The following is a 24,382-nucleotide window of genomic DNA, read 5'->3' on the forward strand; positions in this document are numbered from 1 at the left end:
TGCTTCCTGCATTTGTAGAGCATATACCAGAACCTTCTTTACCAACAAATACAGATATGAGAGTAATTACATTAAAAGTTCCCTTTTGTGTTGATCCAGCTGCACAATTCTGAAGAAGCTGAGCAACAAGATTGATGTTATTTATGCTCTTTTTATTTCCCTGGGTTTTAAGTTCGCACACTGGATATAGAGCTTACATTTTACACTGTCGCCTGCAGAGCTTCTGAGGAAGAGAAACCGCTTGCGTGAGGGGATAGCATCAGTTTTTTTTTTTTTTTTTTTTTTTCCCCTCCGCACTATGTTTTCTCGAACAGATGCAACAAGTAACACAGCAAGTGCAAACTCAGGTAGTACACCAGATTTATTTAACACTTTTTCTTCTTGAATAAGGTTTTCAGTTCATTGTTCAGAAACATTATGAAAGGAAATGGGTTGCTAGAGATTTTGTGATCTTCATACTTACATTTTGTCTTCTTCTCATGAAATATGCACATGAATGGTTCAATTTTAGATGCTTGCAGCTACTGAGTGACATTAAAAGTCATGTTTTTCTAATCTGATAAAATAATGTTATGCTATTTGACATCATCTACTGTGACTAACATGATGCAGTTGCTTCTTTGTTCTTATGAATCATCACCGTGTGTGTCTGTGTGAGCACATGTACATATGAATCATGTCATACGAGAGCATAATAGTGTTTTGTGTGAGCATTTGTGTATTAGTGTAGTGCCTTTACAGCTTGTTATGTGAATCTTGAATTATGCCTATGAAGCTGTAGAAAACAGCATCTGCAGCACAGCCTGTAAGGGTCGAATTCGTTTGACTTAATGACTTGTGCTTCTACACTAAAGTCATCAGCACAAACCTAATCCTGCAGGATAAATATGAGCAAGAGCTAAAAATAGGTCCTGTAGCTACAGTAACGTGCACAGCAGGATACGGTTGTCTGGTGGATTATGATGATGATGATGAAGAAAAGACCAAGAGAAGGAAGCAGGAAGAGGGATGGAGATTAGTAAGAAAAGACATAGCATAATAAGAAATTTATACGACAGGTGGTTTAATGCACTGAAGAAGCTGGAAAGATAATAAAGCTCATCATTAAATGGAGAAACTGACACTGATCTGTGTATTTGAGAGGAATACTGATATAAACCATCCCTACCTATGCTTAATGTCTTGCTTAGGTTAAAAAGCTTTTTAGTTTTATAATGATGTAACATTTGGGATATATTCAAAATCATTTTTTTTCATACCATGTTTTCAACCATTTGACTTTCTCAGCAAATCTCTAAGCTGTTTGTATGTATATAGATTTAATAGTTAAAGGAAACATTGGTTTGAACATAGAACTTGGCAGACAGGCACATACATTCAGAGGAAGGTCTAAATAAATAGATGGAGCAGGCTAATAATAGGTTGAGAATTAGATTAGATACAAAGAATCTGTGGTTAATGCTGTCTGTCCGCAATCCCTAATCATAACTAGGTGCACTGCCCTCTTTCTCCCTTACTCCCTCTGTCCCCTGTTGCTAACCCCACACAAAGCTAGACAATCTGAACAAAGCTTCCCCGAGGCCCCAAATCTAATAGAGCACACACACCACCCAACAAAGAGAGGAGGACAGAGTCACGCAGGAAAGATGGGGGAGAAAAACACTGGTCGTCAGATAAAGGAGATAAATTGGAGTGAGTGAGGAATGAAAGAGCTTTTCTTTCCCAGGTCTCCAAGGGCTGTTGGTGTGATGTTTATCAGGAGTGAGCTCTGGTGGGACCTCATTGTTGCCTTCTGTGTGTGTGTGTGTGCGTGCACACGTGTGTGTGTACGTGTGTTCGTGTCCATCTGCTAGCAAACCCTTTTAGGACCCAGCCTGTTATATCAGCACTCTGGTCTGTGTGCGGGTTCCCACTCCCTGATCCTGCAGTAGAGTTAACACTCCTCAAGCAGTGTATTGATTTTGGGGTGGGGGGGCTGGTGTACATGAAGGAGAGGCAGAGAATGGTGCAGAGCTGTGGAAGACAGGCAGTACAGTGTATCCTGGGATGTAAATGCAAGTGGTTGTAAGGAGGTAATCACACCTATCCTTTCAGTCTGTGTACATCTTTGATTCTGTCTTGGTAGCTCTGCAGAGCATACTATACCATTATTTTTACTGACTTTACGCTTTAGAGTCTGTATTGGCATCATGAAAGACTACATTTAATTGGTTCAGCCGATACCTTCTACATATTTTTTTTTATATGATAAAATATTCTTTTATCACTTTTGGCCTATTACTTGTTCAGCTACTTGAGTATAAAGTTTGAGTTTGCACCATGTTCTAGTTTCCATCCACTGTTTCTTGTGCTGCATTTACTTCTGCCTAGGCAATGATAAATATGTCAAACTGGATATCAAAGAATACCTTAGTTATCTAAATTGCTGCAAATTTACTAGTTTTACATCTCTGTTTCAAAAGCTAGAAGTCATTATTTCAACAAACTTTGAACAGTGGAACAGAATATGTATGATTCTTGATTAATTTTGTCAAGAGAAAATGAACTGAAGTAAATTTAAATTGGGGTTTTTTTACTGTTCTCTAAATTGTTTCTGTTTTTTTTCTGCTCCCTATTAAACCAGGGTCAAAGATTATCATTTTATATGTAGTGGCCTAGCTCTTGTCACAGTAGTTAATGTCCGCGAGTTGTCTTATATAATGCTGTCATCTATCAGAAGGACACGAGAGGGACATGAAGTAAAGCAACAGCCCATCTGACACTCCAGGCTGCAGCCTGTGCCCACACACACACACACACACACACACACACACACACACAAAAACACACAAAAACAGAAAGTGTTTCTGTATCTGCGGGCCATGCTGTCCACACACTGCCCAAATGTCTCAGACCGGGCCACGGATGCTGTTTAGTCCAGAGTCTGCCTGAGACTCCTGCCTGGACCAATCAGAGTCCAGTAAATACTTTCTCAGGGCCAGTTACATCTAAGAATCACAGTTCTTAACATATTTAACCCTTATTTTTATATGCTACCAATGGATGCTTTTCAGAGCCATTTACTATCTCAAAACCAAACATTTGGCATCAAACCTTAACCCCTACTGTAGGTCAAACTCCAGCTGAGTGACCTGATCTTTACATTCTAAAAAGAATAAACAAACATAGCAGTCCATTGTCTTCATAGACAGCAGCAGTAGATTCTAACGCACTGAGCTCAACGTTGTCGTTTTAGTCGGCTGATTCGATCCTGTGGACGATGAGTTTGCTTTCTCCTACCTGATGTAGAAGTCATTAGTTTCAGATTGAATTACATTTAACAGAACCAGTGCTTTGGTTGTAAAAAGAAATTTGTAGAAAATTAGGTTTGGTAAATAAAACATGACATGACTATGAATTTATTGGAGACTTGATTTCAAATTTATCAGATTGTGTTCTGTTTTTTCCCTCATTTTATTTTTTGTTTGGCAGTTTGAGTTTTATTTGAATTTACTCACTTTAGTAGTTTTGCTGCTACAGCATTACTCTGTCTGGTATGGTCACAAGCTAATTGTGGCTGTTAGTAAAATGTAGGTAAATATTACAGATTAATGGGAAAGTCAGGTTACTGACTTTATGACTACTTTGTACTTGTGCTACTGGTACATTGTGATAAATATTAGGATTTTCCTTTGTCTTGTAAAAATCACTTATTGGCCACAGTTTGGCTTTAAAAACTTTCTCATCTTGTGTTTCTAGCGGAGCTGGATGCAGAGCACCCACAGAGAGCCCTTGGGGCAGAACAAGGGGCAGTGCCACCCCCCCAGGTCAAGCTGAAAGAAAGGCAGAAGTTCTTTGAGGAGGCCTTCCAGCAAGACATGGAGCAGTACTTATCTACTGGATACCTGCAGATCGCTGAGAGGAGAGGTGAGGAGGAGGAGCAGTGGGGTCAGGAGTTGTTCAGAGATCATGCTCTTTAATGATATTTCCTGCAGTCTTATGCTTGCAGAAGAAAAAAGGAAAATGTGCAGTTGAGGTTGAGGTTGCATTCAAGGGTGAATGCAAAGCCATCCTGCATTCAGACAAATTCATCCTAGAGTCCTGATAGTGTCAACTAAAACCTTTACACTACATATCACAAGATTGAGCCATAATAGCTTCCTGCAATGAGGCTCTGCTCTCGTGCCAGAAAACACACAAGTAGAGCTGTTATTTTGAAAAATGCCATTGTGCCATATAAATGTAGTCTTCCACTGAGGCTGTAGTAGACATTTGCTGCAGTTTACCCTGTGCAGCACTGGTAAAGGTCTGTGTGGAAATGACAGGCTGTATGACACATAACTCCACAGAGAAAGATGTACTGGACTCACACAGAGGCAGGACAGTCACCTCGGTGTGGTTGGCACAATTCATGCTGGCCCAGCATATTTAATGTGATTTTTCTTCTTCTTTTACTCACCCATCCTCATCCTTTAATCCTCTGGAAAGGGCTTATTAGAGAGGAGTGTGGAGCAGTAGTTAAGAGTTGGAGGGATGGAGCGAAAAGGAAGAGACTTAAGGGTGGGCGAGTATATGAGACTTATCTTTGTCACTCAAACTGCCTTTTTTCAGTGCAGTGTTTTTCATAATGAAACTTCATGACATCAAGGGAGGGGGGCGCATAAAGAGAAATATACACAGCTCATTATCCAGAGACTAGTCTGAATCGTGTGTTGTCCATTCATTCATGGAAGACAGTGGAGATGTTTACGTTTAGACTTCACACTTCAATTGGTGTGCTTCACAGTACAGAGGCAAACGTGGGCTGCTAGACAAAAATCCACAACAGATGAATTTGAGTCATCCTGTAGTAATTGCTCTGAGTGTTTGTAATCAGTTACAGAGGAAGCTTACATCATTATTATAGTGAAAGACATCTGAAAATGAGCGCAGCACACTGTGACTCATTCTTCCAGCAACCTCATTATCCTCCACAGCTAAAAATCTCTACAGCCTGATACACCACACAGAGGCAAGGATACAGCTGGGGACACTGGGAAATATGGAAGAGAAATACAAAGAATGGACTAAAAGGACAGTGGCAAGGAAACAAAAAAAAGAGCTAGGAATGTCTCAAGCCCCTGAGCCACCAAAAGCCAGTCTCAAGGGTCTTATACACATTCTCACACACACTTTTGCTCCCCACAATCTCACTGCAGGCAAAAACAGTCCTTCCAAACAGGGGGCCATTTTAGGCTAGGTCACAGTGGGGCTAAAAGAAGAACATGTTAGAGGCAGTCATGTGGAGATGATGTTCTCAATGCAGTGCTTTCAGGAACAAGTCATATGCAATTTCAAGTCTGTGTATGTGCATGCATGCACATGCACATTGGTTTATTTGTGTTCACGTGGTGGAAACACTGTTCCATGAGTGAAAGTATGTTTATGTGGCGGAATCGATGCTGTGATTTGGTACCAGCATAGGTGCCAGGTGAGATATGGAAATAAACATGAGAAAAGGCTGCGTACTGAGAAGTCATTACTAGGCATTAGGCCCAAGTTCCTCTAAGATGTTCTTCCACAGAGAAGGCTAATGATGTGTGTGCAGGAGTGACTGTATACGTGTGTAAGTTTAATAACCAGCATCTCCATTTCTTAGTGTATATGCATTTTATTCATTCTTTTTTTTTATGCATTTGAATGATTTATGTATGTAAAATTGGTAGATGCTGATGAACATTCAGATGAACTGGCAAAGTTGAGGCATCTGAAAATGTTGTCATTTATGTCTCCTGAGTTAGTGTGTGTGATGATTTTTTTTTTTTTTTTTTTTTTTTTTGTGTTACTAATTTTTGGGCTCTCTCTCAATGGAAATAATATCCCCCTTCTTTCTCTTTTTTCACTCTTTCGATACTTATTCTGCTCTCCCTCCCTGTGCCGCCCTCCTATGCTCTCCTCATTTCCTTGAGGTACGGTAGCCAATGGCATCTTTTCTCACTGCTGTGCACTGACCAATCATGTCCCTTTCTTCTCTTGTGCCCGCCATCCCTACAGCACACTGACTGGCTGTTTGTGACGCATGCAGCATGACGAACAGAGGTGGTGAATCCAGGAGTGTAGTAGATAATGTTTTATCTGGTGTATACTGGGCAACATAAGCCACTGGTTAACAGAGTTGATTCAACACCAAGACTTGACTATATTTTCTCAATACCAGGAAAATGATGTGGACAATGTAGAATCAACCACAATACAACTGTGAAATGAAGTTGATCTATTTTTTTAGCCTGTGTGGTTCTGAGCTGTTTTGTGTATTGTATTGTTGTTGATTGTGAATGGAGTCCACTTTCAGATCTGACTCTATGTAGCTCCAATGAACAGGGTACCAGGTCATTGCAGTATGTGCCAGGTCAAACATTTGTTTCTTGGGTGATTAAGAGAATTTTGAGGGGTATTTAGAAAAGCCCAGCCGTAAATACAACGAGTGCCCTCAGGGTTAGCATAACTAACGTCTTAAAGGTTATGCCATTATTTCAATGGGTAAAAACAGATGTGCAGATTTGAATTCTCTTTGGAGACGCTCTTTGCTTCGACTCACTACAATCCATTCACTTAAAGGACAGGTGCATGTCTGTGTTATGATAATGGTCACATGCATGCATATGTGCATTGAAAGCAATATTGTTAAAATTGAAGTGTTTTTTCCTCTTCAGACAGGCTGTGAAAATATCTCTTCCCAATGTAATTTAAGTTTGATTGATGGGAGAGAAAGTCCACAGGCCTCACAGTCCTCAGATAAAGGTGTAATATTCAGGGCAATCTGGAGTTAAAACAGGGGTGAGCCCAGAGCAGCCAAACCAAACACCAGTTCTAGACAGATAATCACATTTTGTTTTAAAGGTGATGGTTGTATTCTGCAATCCCACCACCAGATGCTGCTAAATATTTCACATTTCCCACATTGCAACTTTAAGACTTTTTTTGTGCACAGTTAGGACCTCTTACACTGGGGATTTTCCCATGGACACTGTGAATGGGAAGAAGGTCAACAGGGACAAATACTCTTTCAATGTACATAAAGGCATGTGAGTATTAAAATAAACTTGAGGAAAAGTGAACCCATTCTTTAGTAATATTGTAGGTGTTGCTTGATGCCTTCACATCCAACTTCCTACACAATTCATTAATTGTGGTAATGCTGTTAGGTAAAGAAAGTGCTCCATTTAAACCAGCTTACCCATTTCAAATGTCATCCAGCTTGAATGTGCCCATTTGCTTCTGCTTGGCAAATTTTGGAACCAAAAAAAAAAAAAAAGTCCAAAGCACCTTTCTGGACTCAACCCCTTCCTGCTGCTTCAGGTTTGTGTGTGGCTAATATCTTGTTGTCCCATGTACCCAGAACCAATAGGAAGCATGTCATCCATGGAGGTAAACGTGGACATGCTGGAGCAGATGGATCTGATGGACATGTCAGACCACGAGGCCCTGGATGTGTTTCTACACTCTGGGGGAGAGGACAATAGTGCTGCTTCACCTGTGACAGGTAGGTGAGCAAACACACAAGAGAACAATAAAAGTACAAAAATAATTAGATTATTATTCTATCTGTTTGAACTAAAACAATTTTTTATATCTTATCAATGGACATGCTGAAGCTCAAATATGTGACAAGATTGATTGACATGATGCACCAGCACCATCTGTTCACATCTGGGAAGCTTCTCACAGTGAACAAGTCACAGCATCTAACTGACAGCTTGTCTTTGTCTAAAAATAATTTGATGCAAGTTAATCTCTCCTCTGAAGGGAACAGAGCTTGGCCAGAATTGTAGCAAATTTAATTTAAAACGTGAATTATTTTTAAAAACTTGACCAGAGATCCAAATGGCTGTGCTTTTATTTTCAGCCGTTGGCCTGAGAAAACAAATTAATAATATAGAATAATTTGGGCTTTTTAAGAAAAAGGAGTTTAGTTCCCCACAGACTGGTACAAACCGTTGATCTGGTGGGATGACAGCTGTATTATTTATACATTTATCTACCAACAAATCATATCTGTTTAATTTCTCAGCTCCTGATGTTGAGTCCTTCACCACAGAGATCAGCCTCCAGGTCCCCACCCAGGCTGAGCTACGACACAAGCTTTCTTCCCTTTCATCCACCTGCACTGACTCAGCCAGCCAGGACACAGAGGCCGGGGAGGAGGATGAGGATGAAGACGAGGAAGAGGAGACTGAACAAGCAGGGGGTGGTGTTGGAGGAGGAGGACAGAGAAGACGGCCCCCAGTGGTGGTGACCCTTGATGAAGAGGATGTGCACCCCGATACAGCATTGGTGGACAGGGTGGACCAGGAGGACCAGAGCAACAAAGACTGTGAGAACAGCCCAAAGGTTTGAGGAGAGCTGGACTGGATTTAAACACAAACATACAGAGCTGCCAAATCATACATCACAATATTGGCTTCCTTCTCAAATTCTTTTCATATTGAAGAGTGAGGCATGAAAAAAAAAAATGAATGAGGTTGCACTAACTGCCACATGACCTTGCCTTAAGAAAAACACCAAAAAAAACAGCTTTCAATTCTAATTGATTTCTATAAAATTGTTTTGATTTCCCTTAGGCACAAAAGCGGTGAGTGACTTAACATGCACATTAATAGTGTAACATTATTCAGAGTATGCTAAATATTCTACTTATGCATCTGTGCATGTTGAGATCAGGAGAGGCCTACACTCAAACATCCATAGGTCCTTTGAGGTTGTGTCCTGTGATGCTCCATACTAAAACTTTAGCATTTACTGGACTGACAGATTGTAACCATTCTGCATTATGATGTGCTGGTAAAACTTGTGCATGATATAATTACACAATGGTGAATACTTCGAAAGTACTTAAGGAACTTATTTTCCAGAAAAAAAATGCCCTGGTTGTGCTGAATGTGGCACATGACAAATGACCTGCAGGGGACACATGGATGTTTTTCTCATGACATTATCAAAAAGCTGAATCCCCAAAGCTTGTTGCATTAGATATATTTTAAATGTAAACAGCCAATTAGATCATGTTTTGGTGCCATTGGTTTCAATACAAATGGAATAACAACTGGCAGTCATCTGGCAGTGGGTTATATACCACATAGTAGTGTACAGCTGAGTGTGTAGTTCAGGTACCAGGATAATAGTCATTTAACCAACAAACACAGGAGAGTCACCCTTTGCCATTCCTTAATAATAGGGTAAACTTCTCCTTTTGAATGAGGACCAAATCCCGATGTGGATGTTGTGCTATGCACTGGACACCACCCCAGGTTTAACTTTAGTTAAGATTTTTTTTTTATTTTTACAGAAATGTTGACATTTGTGTAATGTGACAGTTACTCACTCCCCCCCCCTCATGCCTACAGTTTGACTTGTTGGTAATAAATGTCCCCCAGTTTTGTTTAATTCTCATCTAAGCATTTCAGGAAGAAGTTAAAAGAATGAAATGTGAGCTGGATTTAGGGTTTGGGCATGTTAACGGTCCCTGTGTGTTCAGTCTTGATTTACAGTCGTGCCTGAGTTCTTTACCAATGGAAAGCTGACGCAGTGAGGGAATGTGCAGTGTATTTTGCAGGAAGTGGAACGCAGTTCTGAATACAGGGGTTTTCTTTTGATGGAAAATATTTTACCATGTCCCATTCATTATTCTAAATTACATTATTTCTTAAACTAAAGGAAAAGCAATACTAGAGTTACAGAGTAAATGGTATTTCAAGGTTGACGGTGGATGTGCTGGTTCACTGTGACTAGACCATAGCTGCTGTGGATACATGACAGTCAATACAGGGCACTTTAAGCTGGATTACAAAGAAATGCAGGGTCGCCCCAGCCCTCCCCTCTCCCCCCAGCAGTTTGCATGAACAGTATATGATAAATTCTGTGACCTAGTTTCTAGTATCCCACACCTGAAGCCTGTTTGCATCTATCTGCATCTTTTTTTTCTCAAGTTTAAAACGCCTCTACAAATTGTCAGCTCTATCCCAAACCAATTGCAAAAAAACAATGCACCATCTAAATAGCAGAAAATCAATTTATTCAATCAATTTAAAATCAAGTCAAACTAGTAATAGACCCTTTTCATGTTACAACATTGTAAAGTTAAGCTCTTGCTTTCTTAAATTTGTAATCACTTCTGTTAACTTTGCTGTTTGGGGTTACTCCACATAGCAACTAAGATGCTAGTGCGCTTTTACGTTAACACATAAGTGTGATTTTTAAAACGCTGTGTAAATGTTTAATATTGTTCTGCTAAGTGCTGATGTTAGACTGCAGCTTTGCCCTTAAATCCCTGTAGACCTGGAAAGAAAGTGTTAGCTATTGTCTAGATTCTAAAATCTAAAACAATTTTGTCTGTCACAAAAATTCTGCACACAAAGAGACAAGCAAGTTGGAAAGAAATGACAGTGAATTGTCAGTAAGTTTTTATTAAACCTTAAGTACAAACTGCAAAAGTAAAAAACAGTCAATATAACCAACATGAGACTCTTTCCAAGTGGAGGGAAAGGCCGAGATGCGGCACTAATAAATTAAGTCACCAGAGACCCCACTGTGAGCAAGTAGTTTATACCGTAGAAAATGGAAGAAAAACAAAAAAAAAAGAACTGAAAAACAAACAAAAATCCCATCAGAATAAAATATATTGTAAGGCCATAAAAACTTGACAACCACTTTTTTTTTATGTTGAAAACACCCAACTTGGTATTTCATTAAATAATCCTAAAACAGTTCAGTCTTCTGCGAGGGACAACAACCAACAAACTGGATTATAGGATTTTCCTTGACAGTCACCACTGGCAAGCTCAGTGCAACATGAGTAGCTACTACATTTTTGTTGAATTTTCAGTAATGAAAATGTAAAAACCCTTTTTTTTTTTTTGTGAACATATCTTTTTTTCCCTTTTCTTTAAAAAAGTAAAGCTAAACAAACAAAACTAGGTCGGGGGAGGGGGCAGTCATTGGCTACTCAATATCTTCTTTCTTAGTGATATAAGCAGCACTTAAAAATTTTTATACACGTTTACCAGAGCAACCCTGTAAGCATCAAACTCACACGGATGAAGAAAGGGGAAATGTAAGGCTTTTTCTTCATCAAGCACTCTCCACTGAAACATCTCTCCTCTATTCCTTCCTTCCTTTCTCTTCCTTAACCCCAGAAAAAGGCTCAATTATTTAAAGAAATTTACAGTATTATGTACAAAAAAAGTTTTGTTTGTGTTGGACTTTTTCCTCTCTAAAAAAAAAAAAAAAGACTTATATCTGGAAAAGGGAAAAAAATGCAAAAGCCAAAAAAAAAACGAACAAAAGAGAAAAATTGAATTTGATATTTCACATTTTACACTCTTTGACTAGTGGCTCTACTTGAGATAACACATCAGATCAACAAAAGTAAAAAAACACAAAATAATAATAATAATAATAATAATATATAATAATTAATGTTTACTGGAACAGATGAAACAAGAGGACTGGAAAAATGGAATGTTAACACGATTGCACATCTAGAACCAGAAAAGCCTGAAAGCCTTTCTGCCCTGTGGGGTTGGGGGGTGCATGAACTCACCGTTGGCAGGCACTGACCCCCAGATTTTAAATTTGTGTTGTTATACAGTAATTATAACCAACAGCACCAAGTAAATGGATCTCCTCGCTAAGAATCAGGCACGGTTTTTCACTTGCTAGCGAAGGAGGAATCCCTCCATACTACCAGGAAGTCAGGTGAGCGGTGTGACCTTTCACAGGTCAAGCAGCTGTAGCTCTGCCCCCCTCTCACATCCGCCAACAAACATCCGCCACAATGACAAAAAAAAAAAAAAAAAAAAAATCAAATACACAGAAAACTTCTTGCAATAAACCTAGAAAAAAGAAAGCTAAGATTTAAAATAGAGCTTGAAAAAATATAGCCAACCAGCAACAAACCAACATCGTCTTTCAAGTTTTTACCTCACGTTGCCAACCCCCCCTTTAGAAAAAAAAAAATGCAGGAGCTGCATTAAGAATGCATAAATCAATAAAAAAAAAAGGGCTCTTCTTCCTCAAACCAAGGACAGAGAGAAACTTTGGGTAACTACTTGATGTCATTAACATTGCAGAAAAGTGGGGAGGGGGGGGGGGGAAGGCCGCCTTTTCAGTCGTCCCATGTTCACAGTTGGGGACGAGTGATGAGAAGGGATGGGGTTCAGTGGATTCAATTGCAGGGGCGAGAGCAGGGCAGGAAGGAGTGATGAAAAAGGTAACAATTGTAACCTGTTTCCAGTAAGGGGAGGGTGGGGGTGAAGGTTGTAACAGGTCTTCTTGTGAACATTACACTTAATGCTTGTAAAGGGGGGGGGGGGCGGGGGAGGTCTAAAATCAGCCAGAACAAAAACTAATTCACACTAGTGCAAAAAAGCCAGGCGATGTGGTGGATATTACTGTTGCCTCACAGCAGGAGGGTTCCAGATTCGAATCCCGTTCGAGCCTGGGGCCTTTCTGTGTGTGGGTTTCCTCCAGGAACTCTGGCTTCCTCCCACAGTCCAAAACGCATGCAGGTTGGAGTTAGAGTAACTAGTGTGAATGTGACGGTCTCTATGTGTGGGCTGGGATTGGCTCCAGCAAGCCCCCTGCCTCCTGCATGACCCTGAAGGTAGTTAATAGATGAATGGATAGTGCAAAAAAGACATCTTTTCTTTTTTTTTCTTTTCTTTTTTACAAACCAGCCTGACATACTAAGGAGGGAGGTGAATATTTTTTGTAGGGGGGGGGGGTCTGGTACAGAGGTCTGGTAAGGGATTTTCAAAGCTCAAAAACTATCTGAAACATTGGGTGGTGGAGGATGAATTGATAGTGATCTGGCCTATAAAAAAAGGGAGTTGAGGAGGGTTAAGGGAGGGGTGGAGTGGGACATGGGCACAGCGCACAGGGTGACAATGTCAAGGCGTCCCCCCCCCCCTCCTCTCACGACACAGCTGCGGCCTTGGGCATGTGGCTGGAGGACAGGCGTGCCAGAGACACCTCCACTGTGGCGCGCTTCCTGGGCCCTCGCTTGGCGGGCGACGCTTTGGCGGGGCTTAAGCCATGGCAGGGGTCCCCCCCTCCTCCACTGACGACAACAACTCCCCCTCCACCACTGTTCTTTAACATGGCCCGGCCACACACCTGGTTCACTAAACTGTTGATTTGCTCCTAATTGGGGGAACACAAACAAAAAAGACACATTAAAACATGATACATCACCTGCAGCACTGACAAGAAAGCACTGTCATGGTGAATAACTGGCTCCCTGCAGCAAAGTAAAACTAGCTGATGTCTCCCCCATCTGGACAGAGAGAGAACTGAACCGCAGCAGAAGCAGACAGCAGCAGCTCACCTCATCGTATCGGTACATCATCTTAAGGCCTCTGCAGGACTTGTGCTTCTCCACATAGCGCAGGGCACACTCCAGACAGAAGACCACATTGTCAGTCTCCTGAACCACCTGCACAAACAGAAACCAGGCTCTCAGTATGCTCTTACCACTGAGATACTGTGGTGGGAAACCACAGTACTTTCTCTCCTGCTCCTACTGTTTTATGCCAGTGGCAAGTTAGTGAGTTTGTAACGATATTATGGCATCTGTTTTGGTACCAACTGTTGTAATATGTTATTTATTTTACATCCTTTTGTTTAGATACTTTTGAAATACTGACCTGTAAAAAGCCCAAGAAAATACAGTCTTGCTAATGTGCAAGTGAACAGGAATATAACTATGTATAGCCAGTAGCAACCAGTAAGTACAGTGAATAAGTTGTATGTTATTGCTGGGCAGAATATTAAATTATAGCCACTCTTGCATGATAGATGATTTGCAAATAAATATTTATGACTTTAAACTTTCTTTAAGTCCTTGGTTGATAAAATTAGACCATGTTTGTTATGTATAGAAATCAAAATACTAAAATGGTACTAGATTTAGAAAATAAATCACTATATCTTGTAACCATTGTGTGCTAAACTCCTGTGCTTCTTGCTCTCACCATGGACAGGTAGCATAGGTGTTGACAGATCTGGCAGCGTCTTTCTGAGGACTCCAGAGCTAGCCATTTCCCACGTGGCTTCTTGCGTCCCTCACCGGGCCCAAGGCTGCTGTCGTGGGTGCCGTAGCGGGCAGAGGAAAGCAAACCTGCCTTGTAAAGTTCCTGTCGTTGGCGCATCTCTATGTTCCTATTGGATAAAGAAAAGTGCTCATTAAGTTAGACCCAGAGAACCTTTGCTGCTATTGTGTAAACACTGGGCACAAACTATCATGGAACATGAGGCTGGATGTTTTTTTATTGCACTGGGAAAATGCAGAGTGGGACTTTAACTAATAAAAAGAACAGGAGGAATAGAAAACATCAATTCACCAGATACAGATGGATCAAATGTCAGTATTGGATTGCTTTCCTCTGCAACTAATCAAAATTCAGTGGAAATGATCTTCACTTGCAGATTAAACGTGGAAGTATTATGTATTATGCTCCATCCTACCTGAGGTCTTTGAGAAGGGCGGAGATGGTGGTGAGGAGAAGGCCATTGTCCCTCTTGGACTCTGCTGTAGCGATCTGGTACAGTAGCTTCTCCATGGAGAAGGGTTTGGCTATATGACGGCATTTGAGGTCCTGTGCAAAAATAATTACAAATTTTGATTCTTATTATATTATAAAAAGGTTATTGTTGGTTATAGTTAAATGAATGATTTTTAAAGTCTTGAAATTAAAATATATATATATATATATATTTAACAAAGTAAAAAAAAAAGTAAAGCATGTGTAAGAATGAAACTGTGCAGTGCAGCCACAGCCTCTACACACTCAGATCAATATTTCTTGTTCTCATTCTTTAGTGAAAAATCTGTTCATTTGGGTGAAAATCTTTCAGGCGGTGCACCACACTATAGCACATTGTATGAATGTCATATTACCCCTGAGAGCAATCTTTGCTGTGGCTATGAATATGATGGTATTGCTAAAGGTATATAGTATGTACTTCCATCACCATAATGCCCAGAATGACAGTAAGGAGCATTTTCTTCTATTATAGCTGTAATGAGGACCACTGGTTCTATTGTTTGCTCATTACTACATAAAAAACCTAAATACATGTCACTGTGAGACTTATAGCTGCAAATAACCAAAGTTCACCATGCTGGCTGATTAAAGAATCAACTTCTAGGTTCTGAGTTGATTTATCCATTTTGGTTTCAATCAGCTGTACATAAATCAGAGCTTTAACTACCTCTGTCCACAGGGGGCCAGTGTTGTGAGGAATTACCTAGCAGGAGCAAAATAAAACAAATAGCTGCCACATAAAACCTGTAATAGCCATTGCAAAGAGACATTTTTATTTTATATTTCATATTTATAGAAAATATTTTCATCCCTTATTGCACATTTTGTTGTCCACAAACACAAACAGGCACATATTGGCCCTTGGAACCTCTCTGCCCACTGTGATTCATATGCTTACCTTTGCAGCCTGGTATCCCAGGTTCATCCAGTGCGGTGTGGCAAAGTACACCGTCTCTGACACGCTGTAGCCACAGCACACTTTAGAGACAAAGGCACCGGGGAAGCAAACCACAAACTGGCCGCTCCGCTGGACCGTACGGTAAACCTTGATGCCCTCACGGCACAGCACTTCTGGAGAGATCTGGAATATCAAGGAGAAGAGGGAGAGAATGAAAATGTGTCATTTATGTAACAGTATATCGTTGCTAATGAAGTAACCCCAGAAAGTATGAGGACAAATGCTGAAAATACTGACAGCTTTAACACGTGAGCAATACAGAACAAACGAGAAAAATATAATTTCCATAACCGCAGACAACACACTCACCATGATGTTCTTCTCTAACATTTCTAGTCCTGCGGTGCCATTGGCCTGAAGCAGTGTATGGACCACCTTGTCCAGCTTAGACTTCTCCTCAGCAGGGATAGAATACCTGTAGGAGGAAGACACACAAACAGATCAGCACACGACTGCAGGTTCATTTAGTCAAGTGCATTTGTTGTTGGTTTTCCTTCCAGATGCACAAAATAACCACTAATGGTGAGGACAGAGCCCAGTGCGTACTTACCAAATGCAATCAGCACCAGTGTGTAAGTAATCAATATATGGAAGGCGATTTTGGTCTCGAGACCAGCATGAGGTAGAAAAGACCATGCCAATGTTTAGCCAGGGAATTGTCACCCCTGGGGAGACAGAGGGTTTTTAGGGAGAGAAACAAGAGCATAGGTTATAGAGACTGCACTATGGACTGCATAGAATCTGAAGAGTTTCTTCTGAACATCATTTACGTGTGTATACTGTGTCTTTGTTCTTACCAGGCACAGCACCTAGATGCCTCAGAATGGATCCAGAGTTATTAGGGAGGACAGTGAGGTTCCATCCATGTCTGAGGTAAAAAGGAGAGAGAAATGGTCATTTATCCATTTCTTTTTAACCAAAGACACCAAAGAATAGACAACCACTACAGGGCGCCTCTGTGATCACTCTAAAGGGTTTCTCTTAAAGCTCCCTGGCCCAGATTCACCAGCCGAGATTCATACAGAGACTGGAGTCTGGAACACAGGACAGGAATCTGTCCAGACAAAGTGTGGTACAATGTGTGTGAGCGACTTACTTTGAAAATGGCTCTGACTTTCCTGTGGGGAAACCACTTCCATGTGTACTGGTGTCCACCTTGCCACAATGCACTGCCACATGGCAGTCTTGCTGTTCCACAATCCTCCAGTACTCTTGCTGCAACAAAAAAAAAAGTAAAGCTATGGGAAAAAGCATGGAGCAGGGTACAGGTATGCCTCATCTGCCTCATCTTCTCATAGCTAAGGCTTTACATTAATATTTAACAGCTCTAGTGTTTAAAGTGGCAATAACAAATGTTATAAATTCTAAGAGAAACTCTTTTAGACAGTGCGGTTTACATTCAGTACAAGCTGTTTATTAAAAACTTTAGCATGCCAACCTCAACCTCAGCAGCCCCTGGTTCCTTGTTAAAGCACATAGTCATGATGTTCCGGGCTATCCTGAAGAAGTTAGTCAAAGACACCGATTTCCCCTGCAACAGACGTCAAACATCATGAGTCTCTGAGGGGAACAAGAAAAAACTCCAGACTTCGCTCCACATATTTATGGTCTTGGCTCACGGAAAAGCAGCTATAGGGAATGTAATCCTGGAGTGGGGTATAAATAAAAAATTAGCAAAAACAATATTACTGGACATCATTAACCAAATAACCAAGTATGTATTCTTTCTCACCGCATGTTTACATAAAGCAAACAGTCAAAGGCAAATTATTAAGGTCAAAAGAATGCATGTGCACAAATGCAAACTGTGTGTTTTCATGTGTCTCTTTAAGCCTCCAGCTTTCTGCTTCTTTTAAACGCCCCAGATACACTTCCCCTGGACTTGACCCTCTCTCCCATGGACAGTTCTCCTATAGAGCAGCTTTGAAAGTGACCATAAATCTCCCGGCTCCAGGGTTGGAGATGCAAAGACCCTGCTGAGAGATGACCTTGCAGATTCCTTACCCTCACTGTCTCACAGTCCTTTTTTTTTTTTTCTTCTAGGGAATCCAAATGTTTTCTGAAAATGACTGCCTTTATCATATACTGTTATCATTCTTACAATAGCTACAGAGTTGTAAAATAATACAGTTAAATAATACATATTATAATATAGTTGTGACCCTATAAGCACAGACAAGCTGTCTTTCGACCAGTCAGTAGCAGCACTTATCAAGGCCTTTCCAGGGGTAATTAGACATAATTATACCCTTGACATGCACTTTGTTCTCTGGACAGAAAAAGTGAAACAGAACCTCTTCTCGGGGGCCACTCCTGATGAAAAAGGCACACAGATCTCAGCTATGGAGAAGAGTGATGGGTTATATTTACACAAGCGTCTCTTGTCAGGACAGTGACAGCCATTCTCATGTCACTACACTGAATAACACTTCTATAACTCATAGGTCTATGGACTGAGCAGGGTCAAGTCTGCTGACAGCATCTCAGTTCTTTATAGATGGAGGTCATATACAGGCGATTGGTTACTGAAGGAGAGGGGGTGGGGTGGCGTGGGGAGGGGGGCTTTAATGGAATCCAGATTTAAAACAGGTGGAGGATTTAGGAGAGTGTGACAATAAATGTGAGAGAGAGAGAACCAACTCAGAAAGGAGGTTTTCTTCATTACAGAACTCATTACTGCTTCACCGTGCACAGTCTAAATATTTTGTGTATACAGGTTATATGGCAGACCTTTAACTCACATATTGTGCTGCATGCATTTACACAAAGAGCAATTACCTGTGGCCTTTGCATACATGTATGGACAAAGAGGGGCTTGGCAGGGGGTTTGGCAACAGGCTAATGCACAGGGGGAGTGGGTCTGCAGACAAAGAGTGGGCCAGCCAGAGGTTTGGAGATATGGGGGAATGGCTATGAGTGAGGACATGGGCTGATGGAGACGAGCCATGGAGTGATGGCTGGATTACAGAAGCTGAAGGGTGGAGAGAGCTAGAGAAGGCGGGGTCTGAATGGTGATGAAGGGAAGGGCTGGTTTGGGGGCTGCCTTCACTCTGACCTACATTTCAGCCAGCCAGAATCAACACAGCTGCCAGCAGACTGGGGAAGTAGGAATACAGCTACATCATGTGCAAGAGTGCGTGCATGCACACAGACACACACACAGACACACACACACACACACACACCGACCATTACTAACTACCTTACCACAAAGCTGCACAGAAAAATGTAACAAAACCACATGACGTGCAAATTACAGAAACTTCTGTCCCTCACTTTCACACCAAAAACCAGGTTTTTCAGTGGAGCTCCGTGGCACATTTGCAAGTCCTGCTACATACAAACTGGTGTGCAGACCTCTTGTGTTTATGAAACTACAACAGTTAACAGCATGATAAAGTTACCAAGAACACAGAATAAACATTTCAAAATGCATAAAGAACTTTGCACCACAGTAACACTGGCCCTAAGACAAATTTACAGTGATGTAGCAACTCAGCTCAACTTCAAAAACAGTCCAATTTTAGTGTGGTGATTGTGTGGAGGGCGTAAACTAAAGCTCAGCTGTGACATTAGATGATTCAGATAGAAGCAAAATGGCAGACATCTAGCTGAGGCCTTAACTTACTGCTCAGGTGGTGACAAGAAGCTGCACAAGTTTTTCAGTCACACTGGCATTTATCATATCAACAAGGCATCTAAAGACACAGGCTAAAAGCAGCTACGGCTAAATATGACAGATCACATTTTCTTTCCTCAGCAGAAGTTTTAAAATTCAAATTAGATGAAGCCGTCGTATTAGGGTGATGAGTAATATAGAGCGAACGCTTGTTAACAGAGCTTAAAGACTTAGTGAAGATCATTAAAATTCTTTTAGACAGAGAAGAATAACAAAAGATACACTTACATGCGTCTGGTCTGTATGCTTCAAATGTGTTGCATAAACAGCAAATGTCTTCTCCATCCTCACCTTGTAAATACATTTGTGCTGGTCACTGAGAACACCCCTGTCCTCCTCCTCCTGCTGCTCTGCTCCATGCTGTCTGTCCTCTTTGCCTTGTTTTTCCTGAGTGAAGAGCCGGCGCCGGCCCGCTTTGTCCTGAGCCTCCAGCTCCTTCAGACGGTGATAAACTCCATTGGTGCGATGGTGTCCTGTTGCCCCTCCCACTATCCCTCCTACTAGCCCATTCTTGGGCTCATAGCGTGGCAGGACCAGAGCACTGGGCGCCGAGCAGTCCGAGAGACCCTCCAGAGGGCCCCACCGCGACTCCAGGTTCTTTTTCTCTTGCAGCACCTCAGCCTGTAGTCGGAGACGTTCCTCTGCGCTGAGCGAATCATAGGAGAGGATGTACTGGAGGTAAGCCTCCTGCAGCTTGGCCAGCCGGTCCTGTGCTGACTTAGGGATGCGCAGAAGGTCGGCCAGCTTGGTCCACTTCTTCAGGTCCATCACCTGCTGCATGCCGCCCATATCATTTATGAGCTGGAAAAAACGTGACAGGTCCACTTCACAGCCACCTGTGTGGAGCACAAAGACAGAGAGTTTTAATTCAGAGAAGCTGCACATAGACAAGTTCCCTCTTTTCACTTGTCTAAAATCAGCTTTAAACAAACATGTCATTTCCTCAAGTCCAGTTCATTTTATTTGAAATGGCCAATTGAGCTATCACTGTTCAAAATGATCTGAACCATCCCTGCGCCAAATTGAGACACAAATTACTATTAATGCCGAACTGATCTGCTGGGCACAATAACGGAAGTCATTTGGAACCAGGGTGTCCTGGCTCACTGAAGCTACTCCACTGTGGGCCTCCGGTTGCCAGGTCTGTCTGGCTAACAGCTGCATAGCAGTACTCACACAGGGCTAATCCACGCACAGCTGTACACAAAAGCTACAAACACAGAGGATGTACAACACCAACTAGTGTAAAACAATTACAATTCATTAACCACATATCTGCATGCATGTACACATACAGTACAGTAAACCCGTATATACACTTTCTGTCTGAACCGGGTCTGTTTAAATGCTCATAAAAAAACTGATGTCACGGTGAGAGATGGAAGGTGACAGGGCCATCTGGGGAAAATATTGTTTTTGTGGCCTGTCAGGCCCCTCACTGAGTAGTTCCACATTGTTATTGTCGTCCATAAAAAGGAAGATAAAATCAGGCAGAACGGTGCCGACGCCTTCAGAGCAACACTGATATCAACGGAAACAGCAATTTTAGCGACACTGGCTTACTGGCTGCTTTTGTCATCATAGACGTTATATTTTGTAATAGTGCTTTTAATGAACTGTATCTAGTTTATCACTCTCTTATATTTACATCCAATAAAAGCTGTGAAAAAGAAACAACTACGAGTTTAGGCCATGCTGAGAAGAGGCCACAGTTTGGAATTGGGTATGTGGGTTTAATTCGTTTCCATTGAATTGACAGGTCTGGCCCTTTGAGGCAGAAACCTGCGCTTTGCTGCTTAGTTAATTCAGTCAATTCTGGGAAGATGTTTTGTTGTCTGAAGTGCCTTGTGTACATGTGCATGTACATATGTGGGCTGTCTGTTCTGTTGGGCTCTTACCAATGACAGGTGGCTCATCCATGGTAATGCCCTGAGATTTGAGGTGCTTGCGGATGCAGGCCAGTCTCTGCACGTTGGGACCCCAGCGTCGACCCAGCATGTGGACCCTCTGCACCTGTGTAACAAAACGCATCTCCTCGCTCAGCTTGCACTCTGGCCGCCAGTCTGGGGGCGGGACCACACGACACATGCCAGCTGCCTCAGCCTGTTCCCTCACTGCATCCAAGTACACAAGGGGGTCCTGGAATTCTCGTGGCACTGGCCGGAAGACAGGGACTTCACCCAGCGCTGCCCAGCCCTCTGGCCTGCTCCGCTGGCGTTCCCACTCCTTCTCCTGCTCACGTTCCTTCTGGCGTGTCATTTCTTTCTCACGCTCCCACTCCTTGTCACGGTCAGCGGCCCGCAATGCTGCTGGTTTGAGCTGTCCAGGGTTGTTGGTAGAAGTAAGCACAGATGAGGTGGTGGAGGAGGAGGAGGAGGACACAGAGGTTTGTTGGGAGTCTGAGGTAGTGCTGGCACGACTGGGGTTCTGTGGGTGATTCTGGCCTGATGAAGGGGAGGAAGAGGAGGCGCTCCGACCGTGAGACCTGCTCTGCTGCTGCTGTGCTTGTCGTATCAACATCAGCTTGCCGGCCGATGCCCGCTTGGGTCGCTGGTTCACCGGCTCCGTATTGGCTGCTGGTGTAGAAGGAGGTGGGGTCTGTTGATTAGAGGGAGTAGGAGGAGAAAGTGGGGTAACAGGAGGAGTTTGTTTGGGAGAATGGGGTGTTTCTGATTCGTGTCCATTAGAAACTGGAGTGGTGGGGGTGGTGATTTGTGTGGCAGCTTTCTCTTGATTGGCCACCTTTTTGCTGCTGCTGCGTGTTTCCAAAGGTGTGGGTTGAACCCGGGCCTTCTTGGCATCAGTACCAGTGGTTTTGGATTTCTGCTCAACAACCCCTGTCCCCACTGAGTTCAGCACCACCTCCAAACGCCGCTTCGAATTACGCAGTCCCTCTCGACCTGGGCACTCTCCCTGGCCCTGCTGCCACCGTTTCTGCCCATCCTCCTTGGCCACGGTGTTGTGCCTCTGTCCATTTAGCCGGCCATTGAGGCGGGCGCTGGCAGCCACATTGTGCAGCCCATTGGATAGTAGCACCTGTTTGCGGGTTTTTGCATTGCTGTGGTGGGCTGGTGCCGCTGCTTTTCCTGAGTTGGCCAGCCCATTGCTGGCTGCTGGCTGGCTGTGCTGATTGTGATTGTTCGCTGACGATGGTGCCGAGGCGCTGCTGTTGTGTTTGTTGTTGCTGCTGAGTTTGGTTTTCTTGCCCAGTTCTTTCTGTTTGGCTTTGGTGTAGGTGACGTGGCCCTTGGACACGGTGGCTGTGTACTTCTTCACAGTTTTGGACGGCAGTCGGAAGTCACGGCTCTTTTTGGCAGAACCGACAGCTTGTGCCGAGCCCGCTCGCGTCAGCCCATTCACTTTAGAGACCTAAGACCCACAGAAAGAGTGAGAGACAGAATGAACACATTAGTGAACAAAATAAGGAATTAATTCACACTTCTGTGGATCAATCATGTGCTCAGAGTAACAGAAATACCATTAATTTTGCCAGAAAGAAAGGTGATGTATTTCCTAAAATATACCCACACTCAGATAATCTTCTACAATCAAAGTAAAGGACACATGCAAGGGACTGAACCCACCTGCAGCCCACAATGAAGGGGCCAAACATTAAGATTCTGGCTGAACAGACAAAAAGCCTGTGGTATTTGTAGAATCCTATAATATTTATTAAGGAACCAATCAAGTGTCTAAATTTCTATACTTTCAAACACTGTTCAATGTTATGAACTAGACAACTATATATACACTACACAAAGGCTGAGATTTAGAAAAAGGTGCAAATGAAAACAGGATGAGTAGGGGAAAAAAAGAGAGATGGACGATGTGAGATGGAAAGACGGGATGGCTGCATGATTTCTGCTAGCAGATGGCTGGAGAGTATGAGGTAAGAGGTGGGGTCAATGGCATGGAATAAAATCCCATCCAAGCACATAAAAACAGCCTTTTATTTGCTATGGGTTTCCTTAAATGCTATAATTCAGTTGCTATGAATAAAGGTCCTCCGTGTGTGTATGTGGGTGCATGTGAGGCGAATAGAGTGCGTATGTGAACATGAATGTGTGTGAAGTCTTTGAGGCCCCCAGCTGTAGATCAGAGGTTTGGAACAGCGGTGTCTGGTTCCATGGCTGGCTCGCAGGCTACAGCTGTGGGAAAAAACATGGTCACCCTCCCCCAGTGTGAAAAGCCTGACGACCAATTCAGAACAAAAATCCACTGGATTTCTGTTTATTTGTGTTGTGTTGGTTCATTCTTTCTCATTCACTCTGCATCTCCCCTGTTCCACTTACTCTTCCTTTATATGCATTTTGAAGAATATACGTCTCTCTCTCTCTCTTTCTCTCTCTCTCTTCATCCTTGTCTCTGTTATTTTCATGGCCCACTTTTGTGCTGCCAGGATTTCCTCATTCCTTTTCCCTTTTTCTCGCTCCTTACGTTTTCTCTCAACTGTTCGGGGATCTTGTGAAGTTAAAGATCAGTATTTGGTTGCCAGTATCTGAAGGGCTTGAGCTTAGAGGTCATGTTTGTGCAGCGGTTTTAGCATAAAGAAGCAAATGTGTTTGTCTTTATGTCTCTTCCTCTTTTTAAGGAATGCTTCAAAGGTCGGCATAGACACATTTGTACCATAAGCTATTATGGAGCCCTGAGCCGGATCATTAAAAAACATCTATTCAGAGAAATCGGTGTGTCTTTTTTTTTGCCAGGCCAGCTGGAAGTGAACCACAGAGGCAAGCAGGGAGGGAGGTTGGGAAAGATGTAGTTATCAATCACAGTTGGGGCGCCACAGGAGGGAGGTGCCAGCCGGACCATTGACAGGTTTGTCTTTGAAGGGCTCTTGTGTCACATTTGTGTGTATATAAGTGTGCGCATGTGCGTGCGCACGTATTGTATTGTGTCATCTTAGGTGGCAGGGTGTCGACACAAAGACCAAGCCATTAAAAGATAAGGGGGGACTGAAACCTAACCCTGCCTCCGTCAATCACTTCCTCCAACACACACACACACACACACACACACACACACACACGCACACACACACACACGCACACACACACACACACACAATTCTCATAATGGAAAGGAGAGGGAGCATTTGTAAATGAGAGAGAAAGGGAAAGGGCTGAAAGAGAGAATGCAGCAACAATCATTGTCATTGTGATTTTTCCTATAAAATCTAATTAC

At 42.5% G+C, this 24,382-nt stretch overlaps 2 protein-coding genes across 3 annotated transcripts in view; one reads left to right on the forward strand and one right to left on the reverse strand.

Annotated features, from left to right (window-relative positions):
* Nucleotides 1-272: 272 nt before the first annotated feature.
* dtnbp1b (dystrobrevin binding protein 1b) lies at nucleotides 273-12,001 on the forward strand. Its single transcript, XM_026299687.2, has 4 exons — nucleotides 273-347; nucleotides 3,739-3,906; nucleotides 7,358-7,501; nucleotides 8,030-12,001. The coding sequence occupies exons 1-4, from the start codon at nucleotides 299-301 to the stop codon at nucleotides 8,353-8,355; spliced, it is 687 nt and encodes a 228-aa protein (XP_026155472.1). The 5' UTR covers nucleotides 273-298; the 3' UTR covers nucleotides 8,356-12,001.
* A 728-nt stretch (nucleotides 12,002-12,729) lies between these two features.
* The window catches only part of jarid2b (jumonji and AT-rich interaction domain containing 2b), a 97,130-nt gene continuing 85,477 nt past the window's right edge, over nucleotides 12,730-24,382 (reverse strand). The window contains exons 7-18 of one of the 2 annotated variants that reach the window (XM_026299686.2): nucleotides 21,097-22,567; nucleotides 19,490-20,034; nucleotides 16,958-17,050; nucleotides 16,616-16,734; nucleotides 16,317-16,387; nucleotides 16,070-16,184; nucleotides 15,829-15,934; nucleotides 15,460-15,642; nucleotides 14,482-14,612; nucleotides 13,989-14,175; nucleotides 13,343-13,450; nucleotides 12,730-13,158 (exon numbers count right to left, since the gene is read on the reverse strand). In XM_026299686.2, the coding sequence (XP_026155471.1) occupies nucleotides 12,931-13,158; nucleotides 13,343-13,450; nucleotides 13,989-14,175; nucleotides 14,482-14,612; nucleotides 15,460-15,642; nucleotides 15,829-15,934; nucleotides 16,070-16,184; nucleotides 16,317-16,387; nucleotides 16,616-16,734; nucleotides 16,958-17,050; nucleotides 19,490-20,034; nucleotides 21,097-22,567 (3,357 nt within the window). In that variant the 3' untranslated portion in view covers nucleotides 12,730-12,930. Of the gene's footprint in view, nucleotides 13,159-13,342; nucleotides 13,451-13,988; nucleotides 14,176-14,481; nucleotides 14,613-15,459; nucleotides 15,643-15,828; nucleotides 15,935-16,069; nucleotides 16,185-16,316; nucleotides 16,388-16,615; nucleotides 16,735-16,957; nucleotides 17,051-19,426; nucleotides 20,035-21,096; nucleotides 22,568-24,382 lie in introns of both variants that reach the window. The other variant, XM_026299685.2, reaches the window with a different exon arrangement.

This window comes from Mastacembelus armatus, chromosome 11 (genome assembly GCF_900324485.2).
Source record: "Mastacembelus armatus chromosome 11, fMasArm1.2, whole genome shotgun sequence".
NCBI lineage: Eukaryota > Metazoa > Chordata > Actinopteri > Synbranchiformes > Mastacembelidae > Mastacembelus > Mastacembelus armatus.

Excerpts from the sequence above, each read along its gene's own strand:
- dtnbp1b (XM_026299687.2), top strand. The coding sequence starts at position 299 with ATGTTTTCTCGAACAGATGCAACAAGTAACACAGCAAGTGCAAACTCA. Across the intron at positions 348-3,738 it reads CACAGCAAGTGCAAACTCAG|CGGAGCTGGATGCAGAGCAC; the intron begins GTAGTACACCAG and ends TTGTGTTTCTAG. Across the intron at positions 7,502-8,029 it reads TGCTGCTTCACCTGTGACAG|CTCCTGATGTTGAGTCCTTC; the intron begins GTAGGTGAGCAA and ends TTAATTTCTCAG.